The sequence below is a fragment of the Phaethon aethereus genome (genome assembly GCF_964289735.1).
Source record: "Phaethon aethereus genome assembly, chromosome: 17".
Classification (NCBI taxonomy): domain Eukaryota; kingdom Metazoa; phylum Chordata; class Aves; order Phaethontiformes; family Phaethontidae; genus Phaethon; species Phaethon aethereus.
Window position 1 is genome coordinate 1,903,622 of NC_138593.1, and position 27,192 is coordinate 1,930,813.

The 27,192-nt window shown below is 49.9% G+C and overlaps 3 protein-coding genes across 3 annotated transcripts; 2 read left to right on the top strand and 1 right to left on the bottom strand.

The window, feature by feature from the left end:
• Window positions 1-3,926: 3,926 nt before the first annotated feature.
• On the top strand, window positions 3,927-4,773 carry TMEM119 (transmembrane protein 119; the record flags this gene model as incomplete). The annotated part of the gene is made up of 1 exon (XM_082007721.1): window positions 3,927-4,773. The coding sequence occupies exon 1, from the start codon at window positions 4,018-4,020 to the stop codon at window positions 4,771-4,773; it is 756 nt and encodes a 251-aa protein (XP_081863847.1). The 5' UTR covers window positions 3,927-4,017.
• A 1,677-nt stretch (window positions 4,774-6,450) lies between these two features.
• Window positions 6,451-9,419, bottom strand: ISCU (iron-sulfur cluster assembly enzyme; the record flags this gene model as incomplete). The annotated part of the gene is made up of 5 exons (XM_082007479.1): window positions 6,451-7,724; window positions 8,108-8,186; window positions 8,795-8,905; window positions 9,141-9,254; window positions 9,336-9,419. The coding sequence occupies 5 exons, from the start codon at window positions 9,417-9,419 to the stop codon at window positions 7,627-7,629; spliced, it is 486 nt and encodes a 161-aa protein (XP_081863605.1). The 3' UTR covers window positions 6,451-7,626.
• Window positions 9,420-10,023: 604 nt separating this feature from the next.
• On the top strand, window positions 10,024-26,093 carry SART3 (spliceosome associated factor 3, U4/U6 recycling protein; the record flags this gene model as incomplete). Its single annotated transcript, XM_082007517.1, has 19 exons — window positions 10,024-10,200; window positions 11,109-11,235; window positions 12,326-12,430; window positions 13,903-14,087; window positions 15,137-15,242; window positions 15,853-15,977; window positions 16,458-16,613; window positions 16,780-16,918; window positions 17,331-17,438; window positions 17,829-17,906; window positions 18,115-18,173; window positions 19,292-19,401; window positions 19,687-19,799; window positions 20,203-20,279; window positions 20,685-20,853; window positions 21,650-22,098; window positions 23,317-23,469; window positions 25,113-25,300; window positions 25,913-26,093. The coding sequence occupies 19 exons, from the start codon at window positions 10,024-10,026 to the stop codon at window positions 26,091-26,093; spliced, it is 2,805 nt and encodes a 934-aa protein (XP_081863643.1).
• Between the last annotated feature and the right edge of the window lie 1,099 nt (window positions 26,094-27,192).

Here is a 27,192-nt window from a genome sequence, read left to right on the forward strand (position 1 = left end):
CCCCGTGCCTGGCGCTCACAGCCGGGATAAACTTTCCTCCAGCGCCGAAGCGCCAGCCGGCTGCCGGGAGCCGGGAATCGCCCCATTTGGCGTGGCCAGCGGGGCCTGTGGGGCGGCCATCTCCCGGCTCCGGGCCGAGCCGCCTGCAGGAAGCCAGCGCCGCGTCGCAGCGGGATCCCCGGGGCACGCCGCCCCGGCAAGGCCCTGAGCGGTGCGGCGGGAGGGCGGCGCGGGGCTGTGCGGTGCAGGCTGCCGTGCACGCCGTGGTGCAGCTCCGCAGGATCAGTCCCGCCCCCCCCGCCGGTATTTCGCTGGCACAGCAAAGCGCAGCCCCGCAGAGCAAATTACAAGCAGAGCGGAGCCGAAATGTCTCAAATTGCAGGTTACCTCGGGCTGGCTACGCCGCGGAGCCGAGCCCTGTGGGTCCCCACGTTCCAGCTGCCCCAAATTACAAAGCGGGGCCCGGGCGGCGCAGCCCTGCCCAGCGCCGTGGGGCTGAGCCCTCCCCAGCCGCAGGCAAAAACGGCATCGTAATGGCTGGTGGGCGCTGGCAGCGGGGGCCGCCCGTCCCCGCGCCTCCGCCGCCCCGGGAAGAGCCCAGGGCAGAGACGGGGACCCCGGAGAGGGGCGGCGGGGACCACGACGGGGGAGGGCAAGGACCCTGGCCAAAGAGGAAGGGGGGCCCTGGCCCGGAGGGATGGGGATCCTGGATGAGGAGGGATGGGGACGCAGCGCTGGTCCCGCTGGCTGCACGGGGGGAAGCGCAGCCCCGCCCGGGCCGCAGGAGCGAGTCCCCCAGGCCGGCTCGCCCCCCTCGGCCTCCCCTCGCCCCCCCCCCGCCTAAGATTTCAGCGCTGATCACTTAAGGCCGGGAAAAGCCGCTGCAGCAGCTGCGCGGAGCCGCCGGCTGGAGACAGACGGACGGAACCGTTATTTCTGGGAGCCACGATTACGTTCGGCGGCGGCGGGAGAAACCCACACGGCGCCGGTTCCCCTCCGGCTTCCCGGTGCCAGCGGAGCTGGGGACGGGGACCCTCACCCCAGCCCCGTGGTGGTCGCAGTCCCCGGGAGCTGGCTTTTTTGGGGGGATCTGGCCGGGTCCCCGGGGAGGCGTGCGGAGGCGAATAGCAGGAGGATGAGGTCACCCGCCGGCGGCTGCGGCGTCTTGAGCAACCTCGGCGGAGGGGACCGCGGGGGGGTGGGCAGAGCGATGCTGGCGGGGGGGGACCAGGCGATGTCCCCGGACCCCGAACCCGGAGACCGTGTCCTGGGGAGCTGTGTGGCCCCTGCTGCTGTATTGCCTACCGCAGGGGTGGCTTTCTGTACCCCTGCCTGCACCCCTGCCTGCACCCCCAGGCAGAGGTGCCTGTGCTGCAGCCTTTTCAGGGAGGGGTGTTTAGGAAAGGGTCTCCTGAAATGAGGCGACGGGGGGTCCCACGGCCAGTCTGCCCCGGGCCACATGGCCAGCCCCCAGTAACACCGAGGTACCGAGCCCAACACCCTCCCCGTGCCCTGGGCCCCACCTGCTCGTGCTGCTGCCCCGGTGGGATGGCAGGGTTTGGGCTGGGCACGGGGGCAGGATCCAGCCCTGGGCTGGGGTGCTGGGGCATATGGTGAAAGGCAGCTGCGCAGGAGCTGTGCCCGCTCCCAGCACAGCATCACCGGGAGGCATTTTGCGGGTGCCAGCACCCGTCTCCTGCCATGGTGGGTCATCCATGGCCAAGCGATGGAGTTTTACCTCTGTCCTCGTGGGCAAAATCACCCTTGCAACGAACCTTCCTTGTGACCCCCTTCCCCACTTGCACCTCGAAAAGCATCCCCTTCCAGTGGTGCTGCTGGGATGACCGGGGGCACTGGGAAGGGCCCCCAGCTGGGTTTTGGCTGGGAGGGGGCTGGGGGCTGCCTGCCCCTCGCTGGCCTCCCACGCTCCCTCCCCAAACCGGCCCTAATGAGAACAAGCTGGTCCCGGGCTGCGGCACGGGAGGAGGAGAAAGAGGACAAGGAGGAGGAGAAGGAGGAGGAGGCTCAGGCTCCATCCCAGCAGGCAGCAGAAGGGTGCGAGGAGGTGAGGTGTGTGGGACAGACCCTGTCCTCCCGGCTCCCTCCCACCGACACGGCGGCTGCGGGCGAGGTGAGGATCCCGCCAGCAACACCAGCCTGGCCCCCCAATTTTGGGGTGGCTCCCGAGCGGGGCGCAGGCTGCCCCACAGCCGGGGGGTGCTGCGGCGAGGGCTGGGCATGGTCCCCACGGCGGGACGCAGGATGGAGCTGGCTGTGTGGCTCGGGTGGGGGTTTGGAGGATGCTGCGTCTGGACAACGTCAAAATTGAGCATTTGGGGAGCGGAGGGCAGTGGAGCGGGGTTTGCCTGCGCCCGGCCAAGCCGGAGCTGGGGATGCACTGTGGATCTGGGATGGGGATGGGGTGGAGGGCTAGCGATGGCTGTGGCGACGGGCTGTGCTCTTGGCACCGATTTGGGCTTTGGTCAGCCCGTCCGTGGCTGCGGCTGCTCATCGGCTCCGCTTGCTAATGGTGAATTAATGCCTCCACCTTCCCTGGGACCGCGCTCCCTGCCGCAGCCGAGGGGCCCCTCTCTGCGGCAAAGGCAGCGGAGGGGGAGGATGAAGGGGCTCGTCCCAGCCGCCCAAAAACCCTCGTCCTGGCGGTACCACCGTTACCGCAGCGAGCCCAGAGCTCATGGCAGTGGCGATGCCTGCCGTGAGCCGGGAGGGTCGGAGGTCCCACGATCCAGGGGTGCATCCCGCCTCTGCCGCCATTTGTTTGCTCTGGTTTAATGCAAACCAGATTTTGCAGCTGGGAAGGAGCCTGAAAGCCAAGTCCTGCTGCTGGAGTCCCTCCCAGTTTGCAGCGCTGCTGGGTTGGGTTTGTTTGGGGGGAAAATGGGAGGCGGGTTGGGATTTGGGGGGCCCGAGGTTGGGGGAATTGTCCCGGGGGTCCCCACTGACGGACCCAGGGAGCTGGTCCATGAGAACTTCCCGTGGGGCCGTGCGGAGGGGGAGAGCTCTGGGAACGGCTCGATGGCGTTAACGTGGCGTCGCGCAGCCAAAATGCGCTGCCGTCCCCAGGGAACGTGCCGCGACGTGCTGGGGACGGTCGCACCCCGCTCCCGAAACCCACGGGGGTGTGGAGCCCGGCCGGGGGCTCATGCGGGGATGGGAAACACTCGTCCCATCTCCTACGACGCGCCGTGGGCTGTGGCTGCCGGTGTGGGGCAGATCCAGCCCCATCCAGCACCGAGGAGTGCGGCACAGCGAGGGGACGGGGCTGGCCTTCGCCTCTCACCGGGGATGCTCGGGCAGTCGGGACCCCCTGGACCCCCTGTTCACTGCACCCCAGCTCCAGGGTTGCCCCTTCGCAAAGGCTCTGGGGGCTCCGTGCCCCATCCCGGCACTGCTCAGCTGCCGCAGCGGCACCGGGGTGAAATCCTGCCGCCAACCTATTTTTAGCCACGCTCAGGCTGGGAATCATCGGTAACGGTCCGCGCCGGGGTGAGCGGTTGGGAAATGCCGCTCGTGCCGGGGGCTGGCCTCTCTGCAGCGTCTCCTGTGTCAAAGTTTCCACTGGAAACCTCAATTTTTCAGGAATTTTCTAATCAGCCAAATGACCGTTGTCTGAAGCCGGTTGCTGGCAGCCGCCCCGGTCCCCTCGCCATGCACGCAGCGTCCCCAGGCTTGAGCAATTCGATTCAGCTGCTTTCCATCTATTTTTTCAGCGCGCCGTTGCAAAACAGACGCAGACCCTCGCTCGGCGTCGGGGCGAGGAAACCGGAGCTGCGTTTTGCTTTTCTTAAGGAAATTCAGGCGGGTGAATAAGCGAGAGGCCGAGCTAACCGTCGGTGGTTCGACGCTTGCGCTTGTCCCTCTGTGCCGGCGCCGCACGCGGGGCTCAGGGCGGGCGCACCGTGGGGCTTCGCTTGGGGCAGGGCTCGGGGGTCTCGCTCCACCGGGGTGTTAACGTTTCGCCCTCCCGCAGGCCGCCGTGCACGAGCCCCCGGGGAGATGGCGGTGCGGCCAGCGAAGGGCGCGTGGCTGCTGCTGCTGCTGGTGGCGGTGGCCGCGGTGCGCTCGGCAGCGCCCCGGCACGCCGCGGTGCTGCCTGATGGCGGGGGCAGCGGGGACGGCGAGGAGGTCTCGGCCGCACCGCCCGTCCACCATGTGACGCCGGGGACCGGCCCGACGGCGGGGGACACGGCGGGGACCACAGTCACCAACAGCTCGGCGCCGGGCGGCGTGCTGGACGGGCTGGTGGACTTCTTCAAGGAGTACATGCTGTTGGTGGTGGTGGTGGGCTCGCTGGCCTTCGTCCTCCTCTTCATCATCTGCGCCGCCGTCATTGTCCGACAGAAGCACAAGGCGTCCGCCTACTACCCCTCCTCCTTCCCCAAGAAGAAGTACGTGGACGAGCGGGACAAGGTGGGGGGAGCCCGGGCTTTCAACGAGGTGCCCGAGAAAGCCCCCGACCCCGGCGCCGAGGAGCCCCTCGACGGCAGCCGGCAGCTGCAGGCAGACATCCTCGCTGCCGCCCAGAACCTCAAATCCCCCCCCAAGGCACCGCTGGCCAACGGGGCCCGTGGGGAGCAGAACCCCCGCCCCGAGGAGGAGGAGGAAGGAAGCAAAAAGTCAGGCGACAAGCAACTCACCGAGCCCCCTCCCCAAAATCCAGGCACCGAGGGAGGGGCGGGCGCAACAGGAGCAGGGGGCGAGGGGGCCCCCGGCGCAGCCCAGGACGGCTCCCCGGCCCCCCCCGGCATCTAGGAAAGGGACGTGGTCCCGGGCGAGCCCGAGGGGCCACCGGCTCGGGGGGACACCCCGCGGACACGTGATGGACGTGGTGGTTTGTTGCTCCATACGTACGTGGCGGCTCGAGGAAGCCCCGATGAAGCCCCCCACTCCCTCCCGCCCCCCCCTGGGGCCCACCGACCCTCGCACCAGCGGGACGCTGTGGCAAAGCCATGGGGTTTTTTTGGCAGATGGGGTTTTTGGGCGGTGCTGGAGTGCCGCCGAACCCATCGCTCTCGCTGTCCAAGCGGCTCTGCCCATCGCCGGACACCGGGTGGGCGCACCCCTCCCAGCTCCGGCTCTGCCCCCGGTGCTGTGCCGCGCGGCCCTCGCCCTCCGCCACACACCGCCAGCTTTCTCCCAAATGTAATTTTACTAATTAGCGGCACCCTGGGCCCCGCCGAGCGCCTGGCCGGGAGCGGCATCCTCCAGGCAGAGGCACGGCACTGCAGCCGGGGGTCTGTGCAGCCATCCTCCCTCTGCGCGGCGTGGGGCAGGGGCTTGCCGGGACCTCAGGCCCCGTGGGGCTGGCTTTGCCGAGAGCTGTGGCCACCAGGGAAATAAAGACAGGGTGACCTTGGCCACCCTTGCCCAGCTAAGGGGAGAGGGGACGAGGGTTTAGTGGCAAGGACCCGTCCTTTCATTTTCCTGCCCCAAAGCTGTGACCTGAGGGCAGCTCAGAGCCCAGCTGGAATTTTGCCTTATTTTCTTAACCCCTTCAGCTAGTAATAAAGACGTTTCCTACGCAGATTCCTCTCCTGTGTGTTTCTGCAGCTTGTAGGGTGGCCGAGGCACAGTCCCCATATGCGTTTGCTCCTTCAGGGCCCTCCCTGCGTCACGCTGGTGTTGGGACGCAGCCGGTTTTGGCTCCAGCCCCGCAGGGTCCACGTGCTCCCAGAGCCCAGCAGTTGCAGCCAGCCTGGTCATGCTTTGGGGTGCAGGTTAACTGTGTGGGTGCAATGCCAGGAGCCGGGGGACACGCTTATCGTTCACAACATCCGCATGCCAACACACCATTTCTGGGAAACTTTTATCTTGTGCCCCGCAGCCGAGGGCGGGGGGGCCGCGGCGCTGCCGCACACCTCGGCACAGGGACGGCCGACAATCCGGGAAGGGAAAAAGAGGCTTTTCTGCCTGGAAGGCAACACATCCCCATCCCCCTGTATCTGTGCATTCCCATGTCCCCGCATCCCTGTATCCCCACATTCTGTCCCAGCCGGGGCACAGGTAGGGATGTGGCCCCACAGCTCAACCCTTCCCCTTGGAAGAGCACGCTGGCTTTTACCTCCCTCTCATGTTTTGTCATGGGGCTCCCCCGAGCACAATGAGCCCATTCTGCCCCAAAGCGGACATGGGCGTCTGAAGTTTCCCTGATTTTATTTTTTTTAACTGGGAAACCGCAGGACTGTTCCCAGAGAGCGATGCACATTCCTGGCAGCAGGAGACGGGGCTGTGCCGATGGGGTGGTGCTGAGCTGAGGTACCGCACGAGCGGTCTTGTGAGTGACAAACCACAGCAGCAGCAGCAACGTGGCCTGCTCTGCATTAAAAAAAATAAAAAAGTTAGGGACAGATACATCAGAATGAGCCACTTATTTTTAAATGCGGTTTTTAATGTTTTTAAAACACTTGAGGTATGAAAAAAGAGGCAAGTAAGGTTTCTTGGGTGGTTTAAAATATTAAAAGCAGGCAAAGTTTTCAAATGTGTTTTCTGTTTGTTTTGGAAATCTACGGACATACTCCCCTGGAAAAGATCAACCACCAGAGGCACGGGAGAGCACCGTGGCCGGCGGCACAGCAGGTAAGCCATGCCAGATCACCACAAAACATTTAATTATTTTCCACTGCTGGCATGCCCCCGGCGAGCCAGCTCACACACCGGCCTGCAAATCCTCAGGGAGGTGAACATCGCCCGCACTCTCCTCATGCTGCCAGCAAAGCTCAGCTGAACCACGCCCCACCGGACGCAGAGGCATCATCCCGAGGGCAGAGACTGCACCAGGCTTGCCCGGGAGCTTCCCCTCAGCTCTGTGTCCCAGCTATGCTATTGCCCTCCCGGGTTCAAACCTGAGGGCGTATTTCCTCTCTTTTAACAGACTATTTGGCCAGGCTAAAGGTTAAATTCTTATAGAAGACACTCCAAAATTACGACTGTTCCTCTAAAAAAAAAAAAAATAAGCAAGCATTCGTCTTGACAGGATGCGAGCAGAAGCCCTGCTAGTGCTGGGTCTGCGCCTCCCGGAGCAGCGGCACCCAGCACCCTGCCGCTACTTGCTGGTCTCCCAGCAGCGCAGCGTCAGCGCTCTCGCGCCTGCTGAAGCGTCCCAGCACCCCGGAGAGGAGGGACTCCCACACAGATTGCGAAATGAAACTCCGACACAGCTGTAGTTTGCGGGCGGATGCACCGCCCCACGTTTGTATACTGCATTGATACACAGACTGATCTGCAGTTCTTACATAAACATTAAGACCAAGGCAACATCTCCCACTAAATTCTGTAAAATATTAGGCAAAACTATACATCTTCCAAAAAAAATGCAGCCCTTCCAGTACCAGAACAGCAGGATTTTCTCTCCCAAGAGAAGCCACCGCGTTCTCCGCAGTTGAGCTTTCTTATTCACTCTAACGTTTCAAACACAGTCGTGACAGGACACAGGCTGCTGAAATACCCACATCCCAGTCGTGCGGCTGTACACACGTGAACAGTGACACGTTGTGCGTAAGTTGTGCGTATCTTACAGCTTCGTTTAGTAGTGCGCAGGATCCTACTAATAGCTAGAATAATTGCACTGCAAATTTAAGTGGAATGAGAACAAGCTTTACAGTCGGTTTAGGCATTGTTTGCTTTCTTCTCTGACTCTTCTTTGTTTGGATCCTGCTTCAACTTGTAATCAGCCAAGGCAGCCTTGATTGCGTCTTCAGCCAACACTAGAAATAAAGGAAGGCAAGTATTTCAAAGACAACAAAAAGTAATGTAGAACAAAAGATGCCGTACAAACAAGAGCAGCCAGCAGCGACCACCGCTGCAGGTAGCACCAGTCGGCATCTTAGAAGTAGAACAGCAGAATCTGAACCCTTCTTAACAGTCTGCTGAGCTACAGAGTCCAAGAGATGAAAGAGATCTGAAAACTCTTAAAATAACCCCAAAACCTGAACATAAGCAAGTTTCTCCTGCGGGACAACTTCAGCTGTTCCGTGTGCAGAAACTTTATTTGGAAAACAACGTTCAGAAGCACCTGCGCTATTCCCAGAACTCTCCCTCTCAGATACAAGTTTGTGCTTGAACCTTCACCGTTTGGTCCTTCACTTACTAGAGCAGTGCAGTTTGACTGGAGGAAGGCAAAGCTCTTTAGCGATATCTGTGTTCTTGATTTTCAGTGCTTCATCAACCTGAAACACAGTTAGTGTGTAGTCACCGGTCACGTGAGGTACAACACAGGCTAAAAAGGCATTTGCTGTAAGAGTGCTTTAATGCTCCCAGAGCCAAGAGAATCCACACAGACGAACATCTCAACTGCCAGGGCAGCGAAGGATGTCAGAATTAAGGAATGTCTCAGACTGAGCAGTGGCAGGAATGAACCAAAGCGTACCAGTGTTACAGACGAAGTGCCACTGGGGGGATTGTTCTTCGCTTACCTTTTATCGCAATATAGAAATTGCATTTCTTGTCTGGCAGAAAAAGAGCGTAAATAATCTAAAGACACTCTTTAACTAAACTTTCTTTCAGAACCCAGGCGTTTGCTTTCTGACAGAAAGCAGATTAAAGATCCCTTCCCTGCAGATTAATGGAGGTTTTTGGAAAAGGCAACTATTGCTCTAGAAGTCAGACCACTAGCAGGGCTGACAATCGCTGCTTTCCAAGCTACTGCACCGCACGAAGTCAGTACTAGGACTCCTAGGCCACCGTGTCCTACACGGTCCCAACAGTGAACGCAAGCAGGTTTGAAGCTTTGAAGGCTTTCTGAGGTGTCACCTCCGACTCCGGTGGGGACCCTTACCGTTTTCCCTTTGACCCACTCCGTCGCCAGCGAACTCGACGCGATCGCCGACCCGCAGCCGAAGGTTTTGAAACGGGCATCCACGATCCTCCCGTTCTCGTCCACTTCCACCTGCGAGAGCGTCAGAGACACCTCAGCAGCGGGCTCGGCCTGGCCAGGTGCCCCAGAGCCACCCTCTCAGGCGCAGACAGGGCCCCGGCTCCCAGAGGAGCGGGACAGGGCCTGCCCCGGCCCCAGGGCACGCTTCAGGGCGGGGGGTGTGAGGGAGGCCGCGCTGCACCCCTGAGGCAAAGGGGGCGGGTTTGGGCCTTGCAGCAGCCCACGACGACTCCCTCCCCAAGGTCACCTGCAGCTTCATGACGTCGCCGCAGGCCGGGGCGCCCACCAGACCGGTGCCCACGTTCTTGGCGTTGCGGTCGAGGGAGCCGACGTTGCGCGGGTTTTCGTAGTGATCCACAACCTGCCACGGGCACACGCGTCACCAACAACCGCCGCGTGTCCCGCACCCACCGCCACCTTCCCACAGCCACTCGCCCCTCACCTTCTTGTGGTAGCCCAGCCTGGCCGCCGCCTCCCCGCGCCCGGGCCGCAGCAGCACCGCCCCCGCCGCCCTCAGCGCCGCCATCTTGAGCCTGGCGTGGGCGGAGGGGGGGGTCCCGCGCAGCCCTTTTATAGCCTCGCGCCGGGCACCCACGCCCCCCCCCTCTGGCCCCGCCCCCGCGCTGCCCCAGGCCTGGCGCCGCCGGGAGCCCACGTTTTACCCCGGGCACGGCGGGGGGTGTCGTGCAAACGGGGCGAGCGCAGAAGGCCGCGTGCGGCAAAAAAACCCCGCGCTGTCGCTATAACGATCAATAAGCGCCGCTTCCGATCACGACGCCGTTTTTATCGCGACACCCGGCGCGCGTGCCGGCCGCAGCGGCCACACTCAATATGGCGGGCGGGGGACGCCGCGCACGCCCCAGCCCTCCTCTGAGGCCCTCTGACAGCCAGGCCCCGAGGTGCCCGTGGTGGAGCCGGTGTCTCAGCTGAGGAGACAACGGGCCTAGCCCCGGCAGCCCTCACGCAGAGCGGTCCCAGTGCGCGGCCGAGCGCGGGTTTCTGTAGAACGGCGGCTCTGCCCTCTTCTCGCAGCCCTCGCCCGGCGGCAGTGCGTGGTGGCGAGGCAGGCGCTCCGGCGACAGCCACGGCGGACAGCGGAGCGCGGCTGGCTGCGAAGGGAGCTGCATAAGATGGCGGCGGCGGGAGCCGAGGCGGCTGCGGTGGCGGCAGAGGAGGAGAAGCGGTTGCCCGAGGGCGATCCTGAGTCCGGGGGTGACTCAGAGGATGAGGGTGATTCGGACTCCTCTGGCGACGGCGAAGATGAGGAGAAGGAGAACGAGGCCGAGATCCAGCGGCTGGAGGAGCAGGTGGGGCCCGCCTGGGCCGGCGGCGGTGTGGGGACGGGGCGGTGGGGCAGCGCCGCGGTCTCCGCCCGGTCCTGGCTCCAGACCCGGGGAAAGCGGTGTTGGAGGCTGGGCCTTGCGCTAGTGGCTCGTCCGTATTGCTGTGAGAGACGCGCCGGCCGCAGGAGCGGCCCCGGGGCTGTGGGGAAGGGTCGTCCCGGAGAGCCGAGGCCTCCCCTTCGGGAAACCGCGGAGTGGAGTGAGACCCAACCTTCGTGGGGTCTTCGTTTTTGTGACTGCCTGCTGGAGCGGCTGCGGCGGTAATGGAAAAAAAAAAAAAATCCGTGGTTGCTCGTGTAGTTTGATGCTGGGAACTGTGAAGAGGTGAATGTTTGGAGTCTGAAGTTGAAACTAGGCATTTTGGAGTTTCTTGAGAGGGAAATTGGAAAGGAAAGCCCTGGTGGGCAGTTTGTACTCGTCGAAAAAAAACTTTGTTAGCTGTCTCTCTTTTTTTATTGCCTTTGAAGAAATTAAAACATATTTAGCTCTGTTGAAGAAGGCTTTCTTCATTTGGCACTCCTGGGTCTGTTTCTGCAGCTGGTAGCCGCTGTGCTCCCGGTGTCGGCATTCGCACTGCTGAGCAGTAACCTTTAGTGCTGTAAGCTAATCTCTAAGCTTAATGTTAAAGCTCTGTTAAACTTGGAAATGTTTTTCATAAATGTCTGCTGCGACCTGAAAGCATTTTGCAAACAGTAGCGAAGTTTGGCGCAACTCTGTGTGGGAAGATAGGTGTTGTCTTGGCTATGTGAACACCCAGTGAGATTTGTGTGCCCCAGAAGACAATATGATGTTCTGTTCTGCTAAATGTTTTCCATTTTCTTCATGTCTGTCACTCAACAGTCCTTTTTAAAAAAAAAAATTTTTTTTTTAAGCTTTCCATCAATGCTTTTGACTATAACTGTCACTTGGATCTGATAAAGCTGCTGCGCCAGGAGGGAGAGTTGGTAAGGCTCAGAAGAGCTCGTCAGAAGATGAGTGAACTCTTTCCACTTACCGAAGGTACAGAGCATCTTCTGTTCATGTTGCAGCCAATACTGCTTAAGCATCATCCGCGTGAAATAACATTTCAGTAGTGAAATGATGTCTTTGTGCCAGGCTTCAACAACATTGTTCCAATCCGGAGAAACCTAAAAGAACAGTTTTGGGACTTTGTAAACTTTGAATGCCGCCGGTGTTAACAGCCAGCGTTGAGCTTGGCCTCTGGCAGACGCAGGGTAGTGAGCCTGTTGCAGGAGTTCAAATTCTTGCCACTTGCAGCTGTGCTGTCCTACCCTGTTCTCTGCCAGAGGCTGCTGTGGTAGAGTGGAACTGGTGTTGGGGGGTGTTTGTGTGCACTCAGCTACTCCAGTCTCTGGTCTGTCTGTCTGTTAGCTGGGGGAGTTGCTGCCAGGATGTGACCTGCTGTAACCCAGGGACAGGCGTATGTTTGCTTGTGCTGCCTTTGCTGTAGGGCTGGTAACATACAGCTGTGGGATGGCAGCACTGAAATGGCTCCAGTCACTGAGTCAGTGAATGTGACTCAGAGCCCAGACAAAATCCTGCCAAAACTTAAATTTCACACGCAAGCAGCAAAAAATACAATGTTGGTGGAGGTTGCAGGCAGCCCTTGAAATGGGTGTTTCTTTTTTATTCATAACACAGAGGTAAATATTGCAGAGGCTGTTCTGACAGCATGCTTTTAGCCTCGGCAAGGGAAAGTTTCCTTCTATGCACGTGGAAACTTGCAGCCTCTAAAGCCATTTACTGTTTCTTGTAAAAGCATGAGGAAAGGTGTACCTTTGGATGCTTCTTTGATTACTGGTGCATACTGATCCTCTGCCCACGGTACTGATAAATTGCTGCTTGCAACTTGTGCTCTCTTTAAATAGAAGTGTGCTTGTTTAGTACTAATTTGAAAAGGTCTCTAACAAACTTTTCTTTTAAATTAATTGTGAGTAGCCGTGGAGGCTAAAATTGCTCTCTTCTCCCCCTTGACCCTCTCCCCATTTTTAAGTCTGTTACAAATAACTATCATTAAAAAAATTCAACAAGTGGATTTAACTTATTGTTTCTGAACATTGGTGATGTATTCTAAACTTCCTCCTTTCAGAAATTTGGCTGGACTGGTTGAAGGATGAGATAAAAATGGCTTCTGAAAGCTCTGAGCGAGAGAAAGTATATGAGCTCTTTGAGAGAGCCGTGAAAGACTACATCTGTAAGTTCTTAATATATGCTATAAAATGTATTGTATTGCATTCAGATTACGGCTTTCTTTTTCTAGGAGAGTTTCTTCATTCTGTTATAATGCAGAAATTGGATAAAAAATAATTAGTGTGAAGTGATACTCAGTTTTTCTGAAGCATTGGAGTTAAAGGCCATTCAAAGGAAATGCTTTAAATACTATTGCAGTCTTTAAGATCTTCTAAATGAATGCTGTAAAAAGTTTAAAATGCATATTTCACACTTCTCTAACCTCTAAAAGCAGCAGGTATTGCGCTCATTTAGGGATTGCTTTCTCCGTTACCCATTATGGACTCTTTAGCTTTTTCTTTGAGGAAAGTGAATGCTTTTAAAAGGCTCACTTCTACTCTCGTCTTCTGTGTTGGTTAGCGCTGTCTTTACTGCCATTTCCACTACATGACAGCTCTTTCAGAAGATAGTTACTGCCTGTAAGAACTGCGAGACAGCGTTCTTAAAACCTGCAAAGTAGGTAACCCTAAGCCATGCTGCACTACCAGACTCTGATCACCCTCGCTAAAAGTGAGGGAAGTACATGGTGTCTTGTCTTCCCATTTCTCAGGAGCTGTCTGTAGCTGTAGCTTAAAACTTTTTAGCTTAAAGCACTAAGTAGCTGTGTGCTCTTCGGGTATTGTAGCGAGGTGCTGAAAACATGAGGCCTGAAGATGCGGAGAGGGCTTGGTAGCATTGAGGCGAATCCCTCGCAGAAGCTATATACAAAATGTCACGTTACAGCACCGGCATTTACACACACAGCCTCACAGAGTGTTGGTGTTCGTTCAGGAAGAAGGAATGGAGAGATGAAGAACTGAGAGGGAGTATCCTCTGGATCCGCTGGATGGATTGCACTTGGGGTTTGGAAAGACTGCTTCTGGAGCCCGAGATGTGCAATTTAACATCCATTGGTTGGATAGTGTCTGCTGGGGATCCCTAAACTTATTTTGCTCACATACTGCTGTTGGTAGGAGAGGTGCCAGGCAGCTAACGCTGTTCTAGCAAATCCTCCTGCCTCATACTTGCACACTGCTTAAGCAGTCACTGAACAGGCAAGCACAGGAGTCCGGAAAGAGAAGGAGGACCTACTTTAATCTGAGTTCTGTAGGAGTCCGACAGCTTTGTGGTCCCAGCTCTGCATGTGTGCTCAAGAAAAGTCATGCTGCTGCTGGAGGGCTCCTGATGCATCTCTGATGCAGCGTGTGTACCAGAGGTGGCATACAGGAGTCCATCTGTGTCGGTAATGACCACAGGAGTGACTTCTCTCAGAAGACAATTGTAGCAGCTGGTACTGAACCAAGAGCACAGAATAAAATATTTTAACTTTTCTTTACTACATTGGATGGTAAAGAAAATTGTCACGTGTTCGTCTGTTTGTGGGTGTTTGGGAAGCAGAGAGATGTGTTTTTTATTTCTGAGGGGATTAGGTGATTCATTTCTCATAACTCTGTTTAGGTCCTGAAATTTGGTTGGAATATGCCCAGTATTCAATTGGTGGCATTGGTCAGGAGGGAGGAATTGAGAAAGTTCGCTCAATATTTGAGAGAGCACTAACTGCGGTTGGACTGCATGTGACAAAAGGAACAGCTTTATGGGAAGCATACCGCGAGTTTGAGAATGCCATACTGGAAACGGCACAGGTAAGGCCAGTCTCCCAGTCTCCTGTAAGAAACAAGTTGTGGTGGTGCTTCTGAAGCCATCTTGTGCTACCTCCTCATCAGTCTCTTCTGAGAAAAGAGACTATAATGTCACACAGTTGTTTCTTTTTCGGCTGTAGAAACTGACCGTTTGGTCTGGGGAAGAACATTCTGTGTATTCAGTTGATACAGTAGTGGATTTGTGTTTAAATAAGATCATAGAATCTCATATCCAGAAGCAAGGTTTCACTCTGCTGCTTTAGCTTGAACTGACAAGAATAGCTTTGAGTAGCTTCATTATGAAACATTGTTCTTGCCAGTGAATATTTTTGCACACAGTCAATCATGTTTGTATTTCTAGACTGTTTTCGGCTTCAGCTTTTAACTCATTCATTCTTTCACCCTTTTTGTGACTCTTGGATGACAGCATGTTATCCCTGGAATGTACTGCTTGACATCTGCAAAAGATACCTTTACAAGATGTCCAGAATGTGAATATTTCTATTTGTTTTGTCATTTACTACATAAGATGTGGAAGTTAAAAGATGTCCCTGCGCATGGAGGGTGGTGGTGGTGGTGGCACTAGATGATCTTTAAATATCCCTTCCAATCCAAACCATTCTATGAAATGCTCTAACAAAGGAGTAATGGGAGAACACCCCTTCATTCACAATCAGAAAGCAAGCTGGAAGTTTTAAATCATCTGTGCACACACCAGGGATCTATTGAAAAACTGTTTGGCAGCCCAGTGGGTTTGTGAAATAGCATGATCACATCTGGCTTACTTTTTTTTTTTTCCAGGTTATCACTTCCCTATGCATGTGTCAGCTTTCAGTGAGGAATGCTTTTCACATTCATCCAGCTTCTGAATCTAGCAATTTCCAAGTTTTAGCTTTCATAGGAGCGAGCTGAAATGCAAGTTGGCTGTGCCTGTTCTTCAAGGATCATGTAGTCGTCTGAGGCCCAGACCCCCAACCCATAAACAATACCCCATCGTGTTCATCAGCTCAGGGATGAGGGAACTGATTAAATTTCAATCCTTTTGTTTGTAGCCAGCTCCTGGCAGCGTTCCATCGCCTGAGCAGCAGCAGATGCTCTGCAGCCAGCTTGAGAAGATCCACACGCTGTTCAGGCGCCAGCTGGGGATCCCACTCTTAGGTAAGAGCTGGTGCACTTGGAGAGATGGCGTGGATAAGCTGTGTTACGCCGATCCAGGCACTGGTCATCATTATTCTTTTGGTAGAGCCACACAAACTGCAGCTGTAGTATTTGTGAATTCTTTAATCGATGACATTTGCCTGTCTTTAGGGCCTTTTATTCAGAAATATTCTTGCTCATTGAAACTTGGCTTATGTGTTTGTTCAGTACATAATTTGAAGCTATTTTAAAGATTATTAAAGAATGAAGCAGATATAGCAAAACTCTTAAACTCCTTGTGGCTTTGCTTATAGGAGAAAGTTAAGCACAGTTCTTTGACTTCATTTGCACGTTGAAAGAATTTGGGTTGGTCTCTCTTCTTTAAAGCCTTGGGAAAATCTTGCCAGTTTGGTTTTCTAAATCAAAATCGGTAGCTTTAATATAACTTGTCCTGAGTTTGTGTTGTAGCGCATTGTATAAGATGAAGTGTCTGAACCCTGTAAGCCTGTGGTAGTGTGACAGTTAAGTTACAAAAGTGTAAACAGAAATACAAATGTGTTAGAATCAATGTTTGAATGTTGGTTATTTAGCCCAGTAAGCTATTGATGGGGTTTCATGTCTGTTTTAATAGATATGGAAACCTCATATGCTGAATATGAGGAATGGTCAGAAGATCCGATACCAGAAACAATAATAAAGAATTACAAAAAAGCCCTGCAGCAATTGGAGAAGTGTAAACCATACGAAGAGGCACTGGTAATGCTGTTACTTGTACCTTGCTTTAAAACTTAGAGTTAATTGCTTTGGTGTGACTTTCGTTTTTTTTCCCCAAAATGTTGTTATTTTTCTGGTCACAGAGATAAAGCAGCTGTGTCTTGGTAGGGGACTCTTTCAGCTGTGAGCCGTGCGAGACAAGAAGCCTCACAACTGGACATGCTGGAAACTATTGAATCTATTGACTGTGTCAGGCCACCCTAAGGTGCATACAAGTACTCTGACTGTTCCAGCATTGATGACCATGCTGGGCTAAGAGGAATAGAAAGTAGGGATCTGAGTGGCTTCACAACCAGGGTGGTATTCAGAGACATGTGAAAATCAAAACCTGTTGATATTTAGAGGCCAGGCCTTTGTGTGAAATTTTGCATGAGACCTACTCTGAGTAACAGTTGAACTGTTTGAACTGTGCTTTGTTCAGAAGATCTTTTTTTTTTTTTTTTTTGTATCTCTGTTTTATAGCTGGGTGCTGAAACACCAAAGCTAGCAGAATATCAAGCTTACATTGATTTTGAAATGAAAGCAGGTGATCCAGCTCGCATTCAGTTGATCTATGAGAGGGCTTTGGCTGAGAACTGCCTTGTGCCAGACCTTTGGGCACGCTACAATCAGTACTTGGTAAGGAACAAAACAGATGCTTGCAGTTTTATTTTCCTGTTTTTTGCTTGTTTTTTTTTTTTAGTGGAAGTACTGTTTTAACGTGTTGGCTCTTTATAAGCTGGTATGTGTTAGATGGGCTCTCTGGCTAATAGGAACTGCAAACTTTGTTGTATGATTATTTCAGGACCGGCAGCTGAAAGTGAAAGAGTTGGTCTTGTCTGCTCATGACCGCGCTGTTAGGAACTGTCCCTGGACGGTTGGGCTGTGGATTCGATACCTTCTGGCAATGGAGAGGCATAGAGTTGATCACGACATTATTTCTGGTAAAAACGACCATCTCGGCAAGACTTCTTTACAGTACAGAACTGCTCTCTGCACTCTGAATAATGTCTGACAAACGGTGACCTGTAGGATTTGTTTTCATCCTGCTGCTACAGCCTTAAAGCTGAGGAAATGTACAGTAGCGTGCCTCTAGGGCAAAGCTGCTTTTGTTGAGCAGCTTCAATCCCGAGTGAGCAATTTACTTCAACTTTGCATGAACGTTATTGAATTGAAGTGGCTTTTACATTCACTGCCTAAACCAATTAGGATATGTAGGATTTCTTGTGTTTTCCTGTGTTCCTAGAAATGTAAGGTGTATATGCTTCTTTGTGCTATACATTGTAGCTTGCTAATTTTGTCAGTATTTGGAAAGTAAATATGTTTGTGTGGGTGTGTTTTCCCTGTTTCTTTCAGAAATATTTGAAAAAGCTCTGAATGCAGGTTTTATTCAGGCAACAGACTACGTGGAAATCTGGCAGGCATATCTTGATTACCTGAGAAGAAGGGTGGATTTTACACAAGGTATATATGATATATGTGTGAATAAATATTTAAATTGTTTTCCATGTACGTCCCTGAAACAGTGGTATTACGTTTTAAAAAAATGTAACACTAGCTTCATCTCTTTCACAAAAATTACTTTCTGGCCAGTTAGTGTCTATAAAATATATTAACTTTAGTTGGTTTAAAGCAGCTCCTTGTTGACAGAATAGATTGTGCTGTTGCAAAAGTGCCCTGCCTTATATTTTAGGTATTGATGCTTTTTTTTATTATGCTTGTAGTGAGTTTTACTAAAGTAATAAACTTTGGCTTCCCCTGCCAATAAAATGTAGGTGTTAGCGAAGAGGTTTTAGTAGGTAGGAGATTAAAATTAAATTATTATTTTAAAGCAATTCTGTTATTTTTCTAAAGACTCGAGTAAAGAACTAGAAGAGCTGCGGTCTGCATTTGCACGTGCTGTGGAGTATTTGAAACAAGAAGTAGAAGAGCGTAAGTTAAATAATTCAATATATTGTTTTCTCTTGTTCAAAATAATTTTTATAAGACTAATTCTCCACACAATATTTAACTTGTCTTCAAGTGTCTGGAACACTTCTAGAAAGCTACGGATAAACACTTCATCTGCAATGTAGAACTTATTAAATAAACACTTTATTTCCCAGAGCCGTTCACAAACAGTACTTATTTTTATTCCTAGGATTCAGTGAAAGTGGAGATCCATCCTGCACCATTATGCAGAACTGGGCAAGAGTTGAGGTGATGTTTCTATCTGCTGTATTTAAATTGCTAGGCGAGAGGAGATGGATCGTTTTAACATTCCAGCCACAGAATGCAATCCTCTTTTACTCTGGCATTTTGTCTGGGCAACTTCAACGAGTAAATCTTCTTCCACTCCTGTATCTGGACTGCTCAAGCCCATAGTGTAGCTTCAGGCTTGAAGCACGACATCCCAAGAAGGAAACAGTGTTCTCTTTGAGAAAGTCATCAGGACTATTAGCATGTTTATACTGCTGTGACTGCAGTATGGTACAGAGATCTGTGAGTAACCTGGTTAGCAGGCTAGTCAGTGCCTTGGAACTGAACACTTAAGTCTGTAAACTGCCTTGAATCCTGCCTAGTTTAATGCTGCCTATGCTAACTAGTTTCAAACTAGTACAGGTGTCAGTGTGCTGCTACAGTCACTGCCTGCGAGAGGATGTTTTATTTTCCTTCCTTTGCCACAGGCTCATATGAATCAGTCTAAGTCATGTTACTTTTGTGCTATAGTTTCTCTGGGTATGATGATGGCTTGCAATCCTCCTGAAGAATGTGGGCCTGAATCCAAATTACTTTCATTTTTTGTCCACTTAGTGGAGAGAGGAAGTAGGTAGTACGTCCAGGTGTGATTTGGCTTATGCTAAAGCAGTTCTAATAAGTCAGCTGTCTAGTGTACTCATGTACCTCTACAGTTAGATCAGGTGAATCCGACTTGGGTGTCTTAATCCACTTCCCTTCTTCCCCTGCTCCCTTTCCTAAGCGCTTCTCTTAAACACAAAACCAGTTCTCAGCTCAAGTGCTCTTAGGTACATTCATGAATAATGACAAAAGGAAAAATTCAGAAGCAACTATCTAATTTTTCTATGATGACCAAAATGAAATGTATGTGGGAGGCAGAAACCGAGACTGGTGTAACAGGTGGGCAGGGAAGTGTTACTCAGTAGTAGGACTGCATTAGGTGTTCACTTCGATCGCTCTGGGGAGCAGATCTATCTTACTGGGTCTGTGTGCATAATCTGTGGTGTTTTCTTGTTCTGCGTGGGTGGGAGGGAGGCAAGGGGGTAATGGTGGTGAACAAATAATCCTGAATATTGAGTACTTTGGATGCTATGTTTCAGGCCCGCTTATGTAACAACATGCAGAAAGCCAGAGAACTCTGGGACAACATTATGACTAAAGGAAATGCCAAATACGCTAACATGTGGCTGGAGTATTATAACCTAGAAAGGTAAGAGCTTGGCTGGTTGGAAGAGTTAACTAACTTTTGTCTCACACAGATGAGGAAACTAAAAACTTAGGTGCTTAGCATGGGTGTACTTCGTATGGATTTAATATGCTTTTGAAGTTCTTACAGCAGCTCTGCAGTATATTTCAGCAGCATTACAGCAGCAATGTGTAGTGCGAGTTTGCTGGGGAAGGAGGGAAAACGCTTGCACAGACTGTAGTTAACTGTCCTGTCTTGTAATCTCGATGTGGAGCGTTGCTCCTTACTGCCGTGGTTTCCCTGCTGCAGAGCTCACGGTGATACCCAGCACTGCAGGAAGGCCTTGCATCGAGCTGTGCAGTGCACAAGTGACTATCCAGAGCACGTCTGTGAGGTGCTGCTCACGCTGGAGAGAATAGAAGGTAACTGCCCGCACGTCGTCTCGTTTTACCCGGTCTAGTTACTGTACAATGATACAGAGTGAATTTTGATCTAGTGTTTTGTGTTCTGGTGAAGGCTTATTTTCTTTTCACTGCTGTAGTGTACACAAGCAGCTCTTTCTTCTTTTCTGGCCTAACTTAGAGCCTGCTGAAATTACTGGGTTTTTCCATGCCTTTTTGGAGTGTTGTGTTATAACTTAGAGGCTTCTGCTCTGCTTTGTTTTTTGTTTTCTTTTTGTTTGAAGGTTACTCATCATATTTAGAGTTTTCATGTGTAATGGGTAATACTAAGAGCAAGTCCTGTGAACTCATTTGCTCTTACTTTTCCAGAATTGTATTTTCAAATTATGGGAAAGGTAAATACAAGGCTTTTTTTATCCTTCAGGAACATTGGAAGACTGGGATGCAGCTGTTCAAAAAACAGAAAACCGATTAGCTCGAGTTAATGAACAAAGAGCAAAGGTCAGAACTTTCTGTGAACTACCTAATCAGTTTATAGGAAATGCCTGTACTAAGGTCATGCTTGTCTGAATGTCAGATTTCTAACGTTGGTTTCCATAGATAAGCCTTGAATTGTCTTAAAGCCTCAGAACTATTGATTTTAGTTTAAAACTATGGTTCATGTCTTTTGATGCTTTTTATCTTTCACTCTTTGACATGTGGATGGATACTAGAGTAACATGTGCTCCAGGAAAGCTATAAGAGCAAACAGTTGAGATGTGCTTTAAATGATGACTCCATTAGCGTTGTGTTTCATGGAGCTTAGGAGAAAACCCTCCAGGTTCAGCATTCTAGAAAATAGCGTGTAGGAATGCTCTGCAATCTGCAGTCACTAGGAAAAAAAAAAAAAATCTTCCATATTTGTAGGCTGCTGAGAAAGAAGCTGCTCTAGCAAAGCAAGAGGAAGAGAAAGCTGAACAACGAAAGCAGGCTCGCGCAGAAAAGAAAGCTTCCAAAAAGGCTAAAAAAACCAGGATTGGAGACAAGCGCAAAGCAGATGATGATGATGAGGGTGAATGGGGACAAGAAGAAGAAGGTAAAAAAAAACCCCAACCAACAAAAAAACCCCAACAAAAAAAAAAACCCAAACCCATAAAAGTCCCCCACAAAACCAAAAATTTTAGACCTCTGGCAACAGGGCTGTTGGTTGCTTTCCTTCAGTTAGAGCCAGATGAGGAAGTGCTGTTGGTGGTGTCTTCAGAGCTGCTGTCTATTCAGGGTCTCTTTCTCCTAGGAAATCTTTTGTGGTAGCGAAATGAAAGCAAGGCTAAGTGGTTTTTGATCAACAGAACTATATGTTTATTAGAACTTCTATAGGGTTTTTCTTATTTCAGAGAAATAGTGATTTGTTTCTTTTTTTTAAAAGAAGAAAAAAAGTCATTTTCTTGACCTATCAAATGACAGTGAGACATGTGTCTAAATTGGGTTATTCAGTATCATGGCAGTTTCTTGGAAGGTGGTAACAGAAGATTTTAATGGAGTTTTGGGAGCTTTTACATGTGTGTGTTTCTTACATTAAAAAAACCCAAACCTTAAAAACCCCCAGCCATTAGACAAAGAGAATGAAGTCATAACTGTCAGAAAAAGGGAAAAAATATCCCTGTTGCTTTGATCTAAACAGTTGCTTTCTTGGACAAATAACCCGTTGTTACTCATTCTTAAAAACCCGCGGGAGTGTTTTATTTTGTGTCTTTAAGACCTGCCATTGTATCTGTGATTTCACATGCCATTTTCAAACTCCGTAGTGGCAGTGCAGGACAGTTCAATTTCAATGGTGAGTGAAATGGTGTGATTTTTTTTCTAGTAAGGTTTTCAATTTCATTGATCAGCAGAGCAGCCCAGCAAGAGGCACAAGGGAGATGGTGATGGTGTACTACTTGACGAAGACATGGAGATAGAAACGGGGCTGTTTGGAAGAAGTGGACCTGAAAAGCCAGATCGCCCAGCAAACCAAAAGGAAAAGGCATCTACCAGTCGCAAAGACATCCCCAAAGTTTTACATGACAGCAGTAAAGATAACGTCACCGTCTTTGTCAGCAACCTTTCCTACAACATGGAAGATCCTGAAGGGAAACTGAAAGAGCTCTTTGAGGGCTGTGGGGAGGTAGCAGAAATCCGTCCAGTATTCAGCAACAAGGGGACTTTCCGGGGCTACTGCTACGTAGAATTCAAGGAAGAAAAATCTGCTCTCCAAGCTCTTGGCTTGGATCGTAAAGTTGTGGAGGGAAGACCTATGTTTGTTTCTCCATGTGTGGACAAGAACAAGAATCCAGACTTTAAGGTAAACTTTTATTCTTTCAAGTAGTAGTTTGAACAGTGGGACTGCATAGGAAAGCTAGCAGAATATGTTGCTTCCAGAGGGCTTGCATCTAATGAATTCATGTTCACAGAATCATTAAGGTTGGAAAAGACCTTTAAGATCATCAAGTCCAACCATCAGCCTGACAGCACTGGGACACGGCGTAGTGGGCTTGAAGTGCCACGTCTACATGTTTGTTTTTTTTTTTTAATACTTCCAGCAATGGTGACTCCACCACCTCCCTGGGCAGCCTGTGCCAATGCTTGACCACTCTCTCAGTAAAGAAATTTTTCCCAATATCTAATCTAAACCTCCCCTGATGCAGTTTGAGGCCATTTCCTCTCGTCCTATCACTGGTTACTTGGGAGAAGAGACCAACCCCCACCTCACCACAACCCCCTTTCAGGTAGTTTTAGGGAGCGATGAGGTCTCCCCTCAGCCTCCTCTTCTCCAGACTAAACAACCCCAGTTCCCTCAGCTGCTCCTTGTAAGGCTTGTGCTCCAGACCCCTCACCAGCTTCGTTGCCCTTCTCTGGACACGCTCCAGCAACTCAATGTCCGTCTTGTAGTGACGGGCCCAAAAATGATAGTTTGGAATGGTAATGTTATGTCTTAGCAATAAAACTGTTTTCTGGGAGTTCTTGCATCTTTATGTTACTTTGCCATAAACCAGGACTGACATTAGCAGATTTCTGCAAATCTTGAGAAGCTAATCTGAGCAGCTTGTTAATGGTGTGAGGTGCCCAGATTCCTGCTTGAGCATGTCGATCTGTAAAGTACTTTTTTGGTTGAGTCATGCAGCTGTGTGCATCTATTACACAATCCACTGGTTCTTAGTAATGGACTATACTAGATACCCATTGTATAATCAGTGGTTTTCTGCATTACAGAGTTACTGTACAGAAAATCTTAATGATTGAGATAGTGACAACTGAACAAGAAGACTTATCAATGGCGCTTCTCATTGTGAAGGAGACATAGGTGTTTAGAAGCATCTCAGTTCTTAGAATTATTTGCAAGTCCTTGGTGTATGCCTGTGTGTTTATATGCAAATATCTTTCAAGATACTACTCGTGACTTGAAGGTGTTTTTGTATTGCACAAACATGAAATACTCTGACAAGCTTTTGCGGGTGTAATAGATGGAAATCCTTGGAGTCTCTGACTGGTTTGGTATCTAACAGCCTTTTAATTTCTTCAGGTTTTCAGGTATAGTACTACACTGGAGAAACATAAATTGTTTATATCTGGTTTGCCATTTTCTTGCACTAAGGAAGAGCTGGAAGATGTGTGTAAAGCACATGGGAATGTGAAAGACATTCGGCTGGTCACCAACCGAGCTGGAAAACCCAAGGTAGGCATCCTTAATGCACTCCTAATTTTAAGAAATCCTTCAGAAAGAAGCTCTTCATGAGGTTTGGATACAAAAAGTAAGCTTTGTATTTTAAAAGTTGCCAACGTGGCTTTGCATTAAAACTTGTAGAAATACTTGGATTTACGCAGCCCAGTCTGCCTTTGTGCCAACAAGTAAGAAGTAGGAGGGGAAGAGGATTTTTTCCAAAATATCTCTTAAATTGCACAGGAAGAATGTGTGATATAAATGGGATGAAGGGGAAGATGTTAACTGCACTTTCAGTATAGTAAAAATAGGCATTAGTAAGTCTGCAAAGAATATTTGTTTTTCAAGTAACTGGCTAGATAGGGTTCCCCGCCTCCCTTTCTTCAGTTTCTTGAGGCTATTGTTCATAACACCTGCTGCAAGAATAGATTTGCCAGTGAGAAATGAGCCACCTCTCTCTGACAGGGCTCATTATTTCCATCCTAGAATAAATGGGTCCTTCTTAAATAAGAGACTCTAAACCAGCTGCTGCTCTGTCGAATCTACCTGACACCTTGGCCATGTCTGCATGTTGGGCACTTCTAATGGGTGCCATCCTGCTGATGGTGGGCATGTATTTTTAAAATGTGTTTTCTAGCTCCTGGCAATACCTCAAGTACAGTTCCTGCTGCGTGTGGAGCTTGTAACGAGTGCTCTCGTGTACCCAAGTCTTGCAATCCATGTTCTGAGCTTAGTCTGAGCTGGGATTCTGTCTAAATCGCCAAATAAATCTACTTTGAATGTTACATAAAATCTGATGTATTTCCTGTGAAACTGGATAATCCAAAAATACAGCTTAAGGGTTTGAATGTCATTTAAAAGAACAACAGTAACAGAACTGAGAGGTGATGCCTCCCGGCTAGTGTACTCGCCGCAGAGGCCTGCGGTAGCTGCTGCCAGGGGTGGCCTTTTGTCCGTTTGCTGGAAATAAAACTGAAGGCGCACCGGCAGCAGTGTGGTTAGCAGCTGTTGCTTCATGAAGTCAATGCAGATTAATTTCCTGCAAAGAACGCTTTTGTCACCAGTCCCTGTTCTCAGGGCAGCAATGCCAGTCTCTGCAGCGACAGTGCCTGTCAGTCCTGCTGCAGCTGTGTAAGATGGGTTTTACTGCTCTTGAAACTAAGGTGGCCATGATGGCCCTACGTTAGCGGACGCGATTCCTTAGGTACAAGTTGTAGCTTAGCGAAGAATCACAAGAGAGTTTGTGTGGATCTTTCTCTTCTAGCTCTGTAGATTGATTTGTCTTTTCCTCTACTATGAATCACAGTCTGTCCAATAGCAGATTCACCCTGAATACATGTATAATACACACTTAGAAATGAAGACTTGCCACTGATGCAGTACTTCGTTATATTTATTTTACTGGGATCTTGGTTCTCGTCTTTTTTTTTTCTAATACCTCTTCCAGAAATTGGGGCATCATGAATGAGAGTCAAAAAATGCAGGTTGTAGATTTGTGTAGATAAGAATTTTTAGCTAAAGAATCCCGGGACCCTTAGCGATGTTTAGGTCTGCTTTCTGTATGATTTTCTGACCAGCTGGCCAAATTATTTGCGAAAGCTGTCACGCAGAGAAAGAAGCACTAAAACTAACGTAGGTTACCCCATTTCCTTACTTAGGGCCTGGCCTATGTGGAATATGAAAATGAAGCTCAGGCCTCGCAGGCTGTGCTGAAAATGGATGGCCTGACAGTTAAGGAACACGTCATCAAGGTGGCGATCAGTAACCCACCGCTCCGAAAGCTGCCAGACAAGCCTGAGGCGGGCAGAGCCTCGCAGTTTGCAGTACCACGACAGGTTTACGGAGCGTAAGTATTAGTGAGACTGCTTGGCAACGCTTAGAGAGGAAACACTGGGTTCCTTTGTACGTGAAAATGTCAGAATCTCGTCTAGAATATGAGAGAATGTTTAAAGGTGCTGAACTATGAAAATTTGGGTTGCCGGATTGATGAGGAAAAGCAGATTTTCCTTCTTTACACTCAATCACTACAGACCTGTCCTATGTATCGGGTATCGAACATCCTGCTGGATCTGATGTTAGCTAATAATGTCCGCGTCCTCTCGTTCTGGAGAACCAGCCATTGTTTGCAGTGAGCGTTAAGGTTGCTCTTTCATCTTTTGGAGTGCTCCTGCCGCTTAGCATTGCGTTGGTGTTGTGTTGTACGTGCGCTGTAGACAAACGCAGAGCTTCAAGTTTTGGGGGACTGGCAGGCGGTTGTTTTCTGCCAGGATTTTTGTATACTGCTTCAAAGGGCATCCGTTGAAAGTTTTGCACTACTTACTACTGAAGCAAATGACAAGAATAATATTTAAATGAGCGTTCCTCATAGTGAACAAAGTCCTTTTTGTTTCCCCAAGCTAAAACAGTATGTTCAAAGAGCACTGGGATTTTTTTTTTAATGGCATTTCTTACTCTCCAGGCGAGGGAAGGGAAGGACACAGCTTTCGATGATGCCTCGTGCGTTACAGCGCCAGAGTAATCCTGTGGCTAAGGCTGAGAATGGGATGGTCCAGAACTCACCAGCAACTTCATCCGAAGCCCCTGAGGAGCCTAAAAAGATGTCCAATGCTGATTTTGCCAAGATGCTACTGAAAAAGTGAGCAAAAAGTCTGCAATCAGCGGGTCTGGTAAAATGTGAAATGCCTTTATGGAAGCCATGTTGTGTCCTTATGCTAGCAAGGAGAGAACGCCAGTCACAATCATGTGTAAATACTGTTCTGGACTACTGCATTCATCGAGATCAGTGTAGGATGGTACAAATCCAGTTTTCTCCTCCGTTTCTAAGAGCAAAGAGTTATATTATGGTCTGGCAAAATGGTGTTATATGATTCCTCATATTGAGGGTAATGAGGGGGCAAATACTTCCTGTACAGGTTGGATGCCACATCAAGTTTTATGAGTACTTTACGAATATTTCTCTTTCATTAACGAATGAGATCCAATGTGAAAGCCTTGTGATAACCTTGTCAAGCTCCACTGGTCAGTTCAGATTGTGATTGCAGTCATTCTCTCTGATAACAAACCCATTTTACACCCAGACACACGCAGGGACATTCATCTCCTTCCATTAAGAGTTAAATGGCAGATGCTAGTAACTTCACCACAATGGCCTATTTTAGTATTGGGAGAGTTTCTATACATTTGTGTGTATATGTATATACACAAATATACATATATGTGTATTCAGTTAATGTTCTGTTTGAGTTGACCTGTTTTTTATATTGTGTATTTGTAAAAGACATTCAAATTATTATTTTTAAGTGTCATGAGATAATAGTTAGATCTGGTAGCTTTTTGTTTCCCATAAAAGCTGTACATGCTGTTGCAGAGGACCATTTTTTTTGTTGTTGTTTTTGCTAGCTAGCTCATATGTCTTTTACAGGTGGTTTCTGTATGGTTTTGTACAAATGTGAAGTGCAAGCTGATGTTTCTGGGTTTATTAAACTCAAGTTCTCAAAGGTTTTCTATAAATACTGTTGCTTTTGTTTAAATGTGGGTGTTGGAATTGCACTTACCCTATGGCAGCTGGGAGTACTGATGTACCTCGCCCCTCAGGTGCACCGAGATGCAGAGTGTCACTTACATATGTTTAAGTAGCTCATTCCATCTAGTATGAATATCCTGAAACCACTTCAGACTTTAAAATAACCTGTAAGTCATCTTGGATAGAAATATTGCTGCTTATCTGACTAAAGCAAC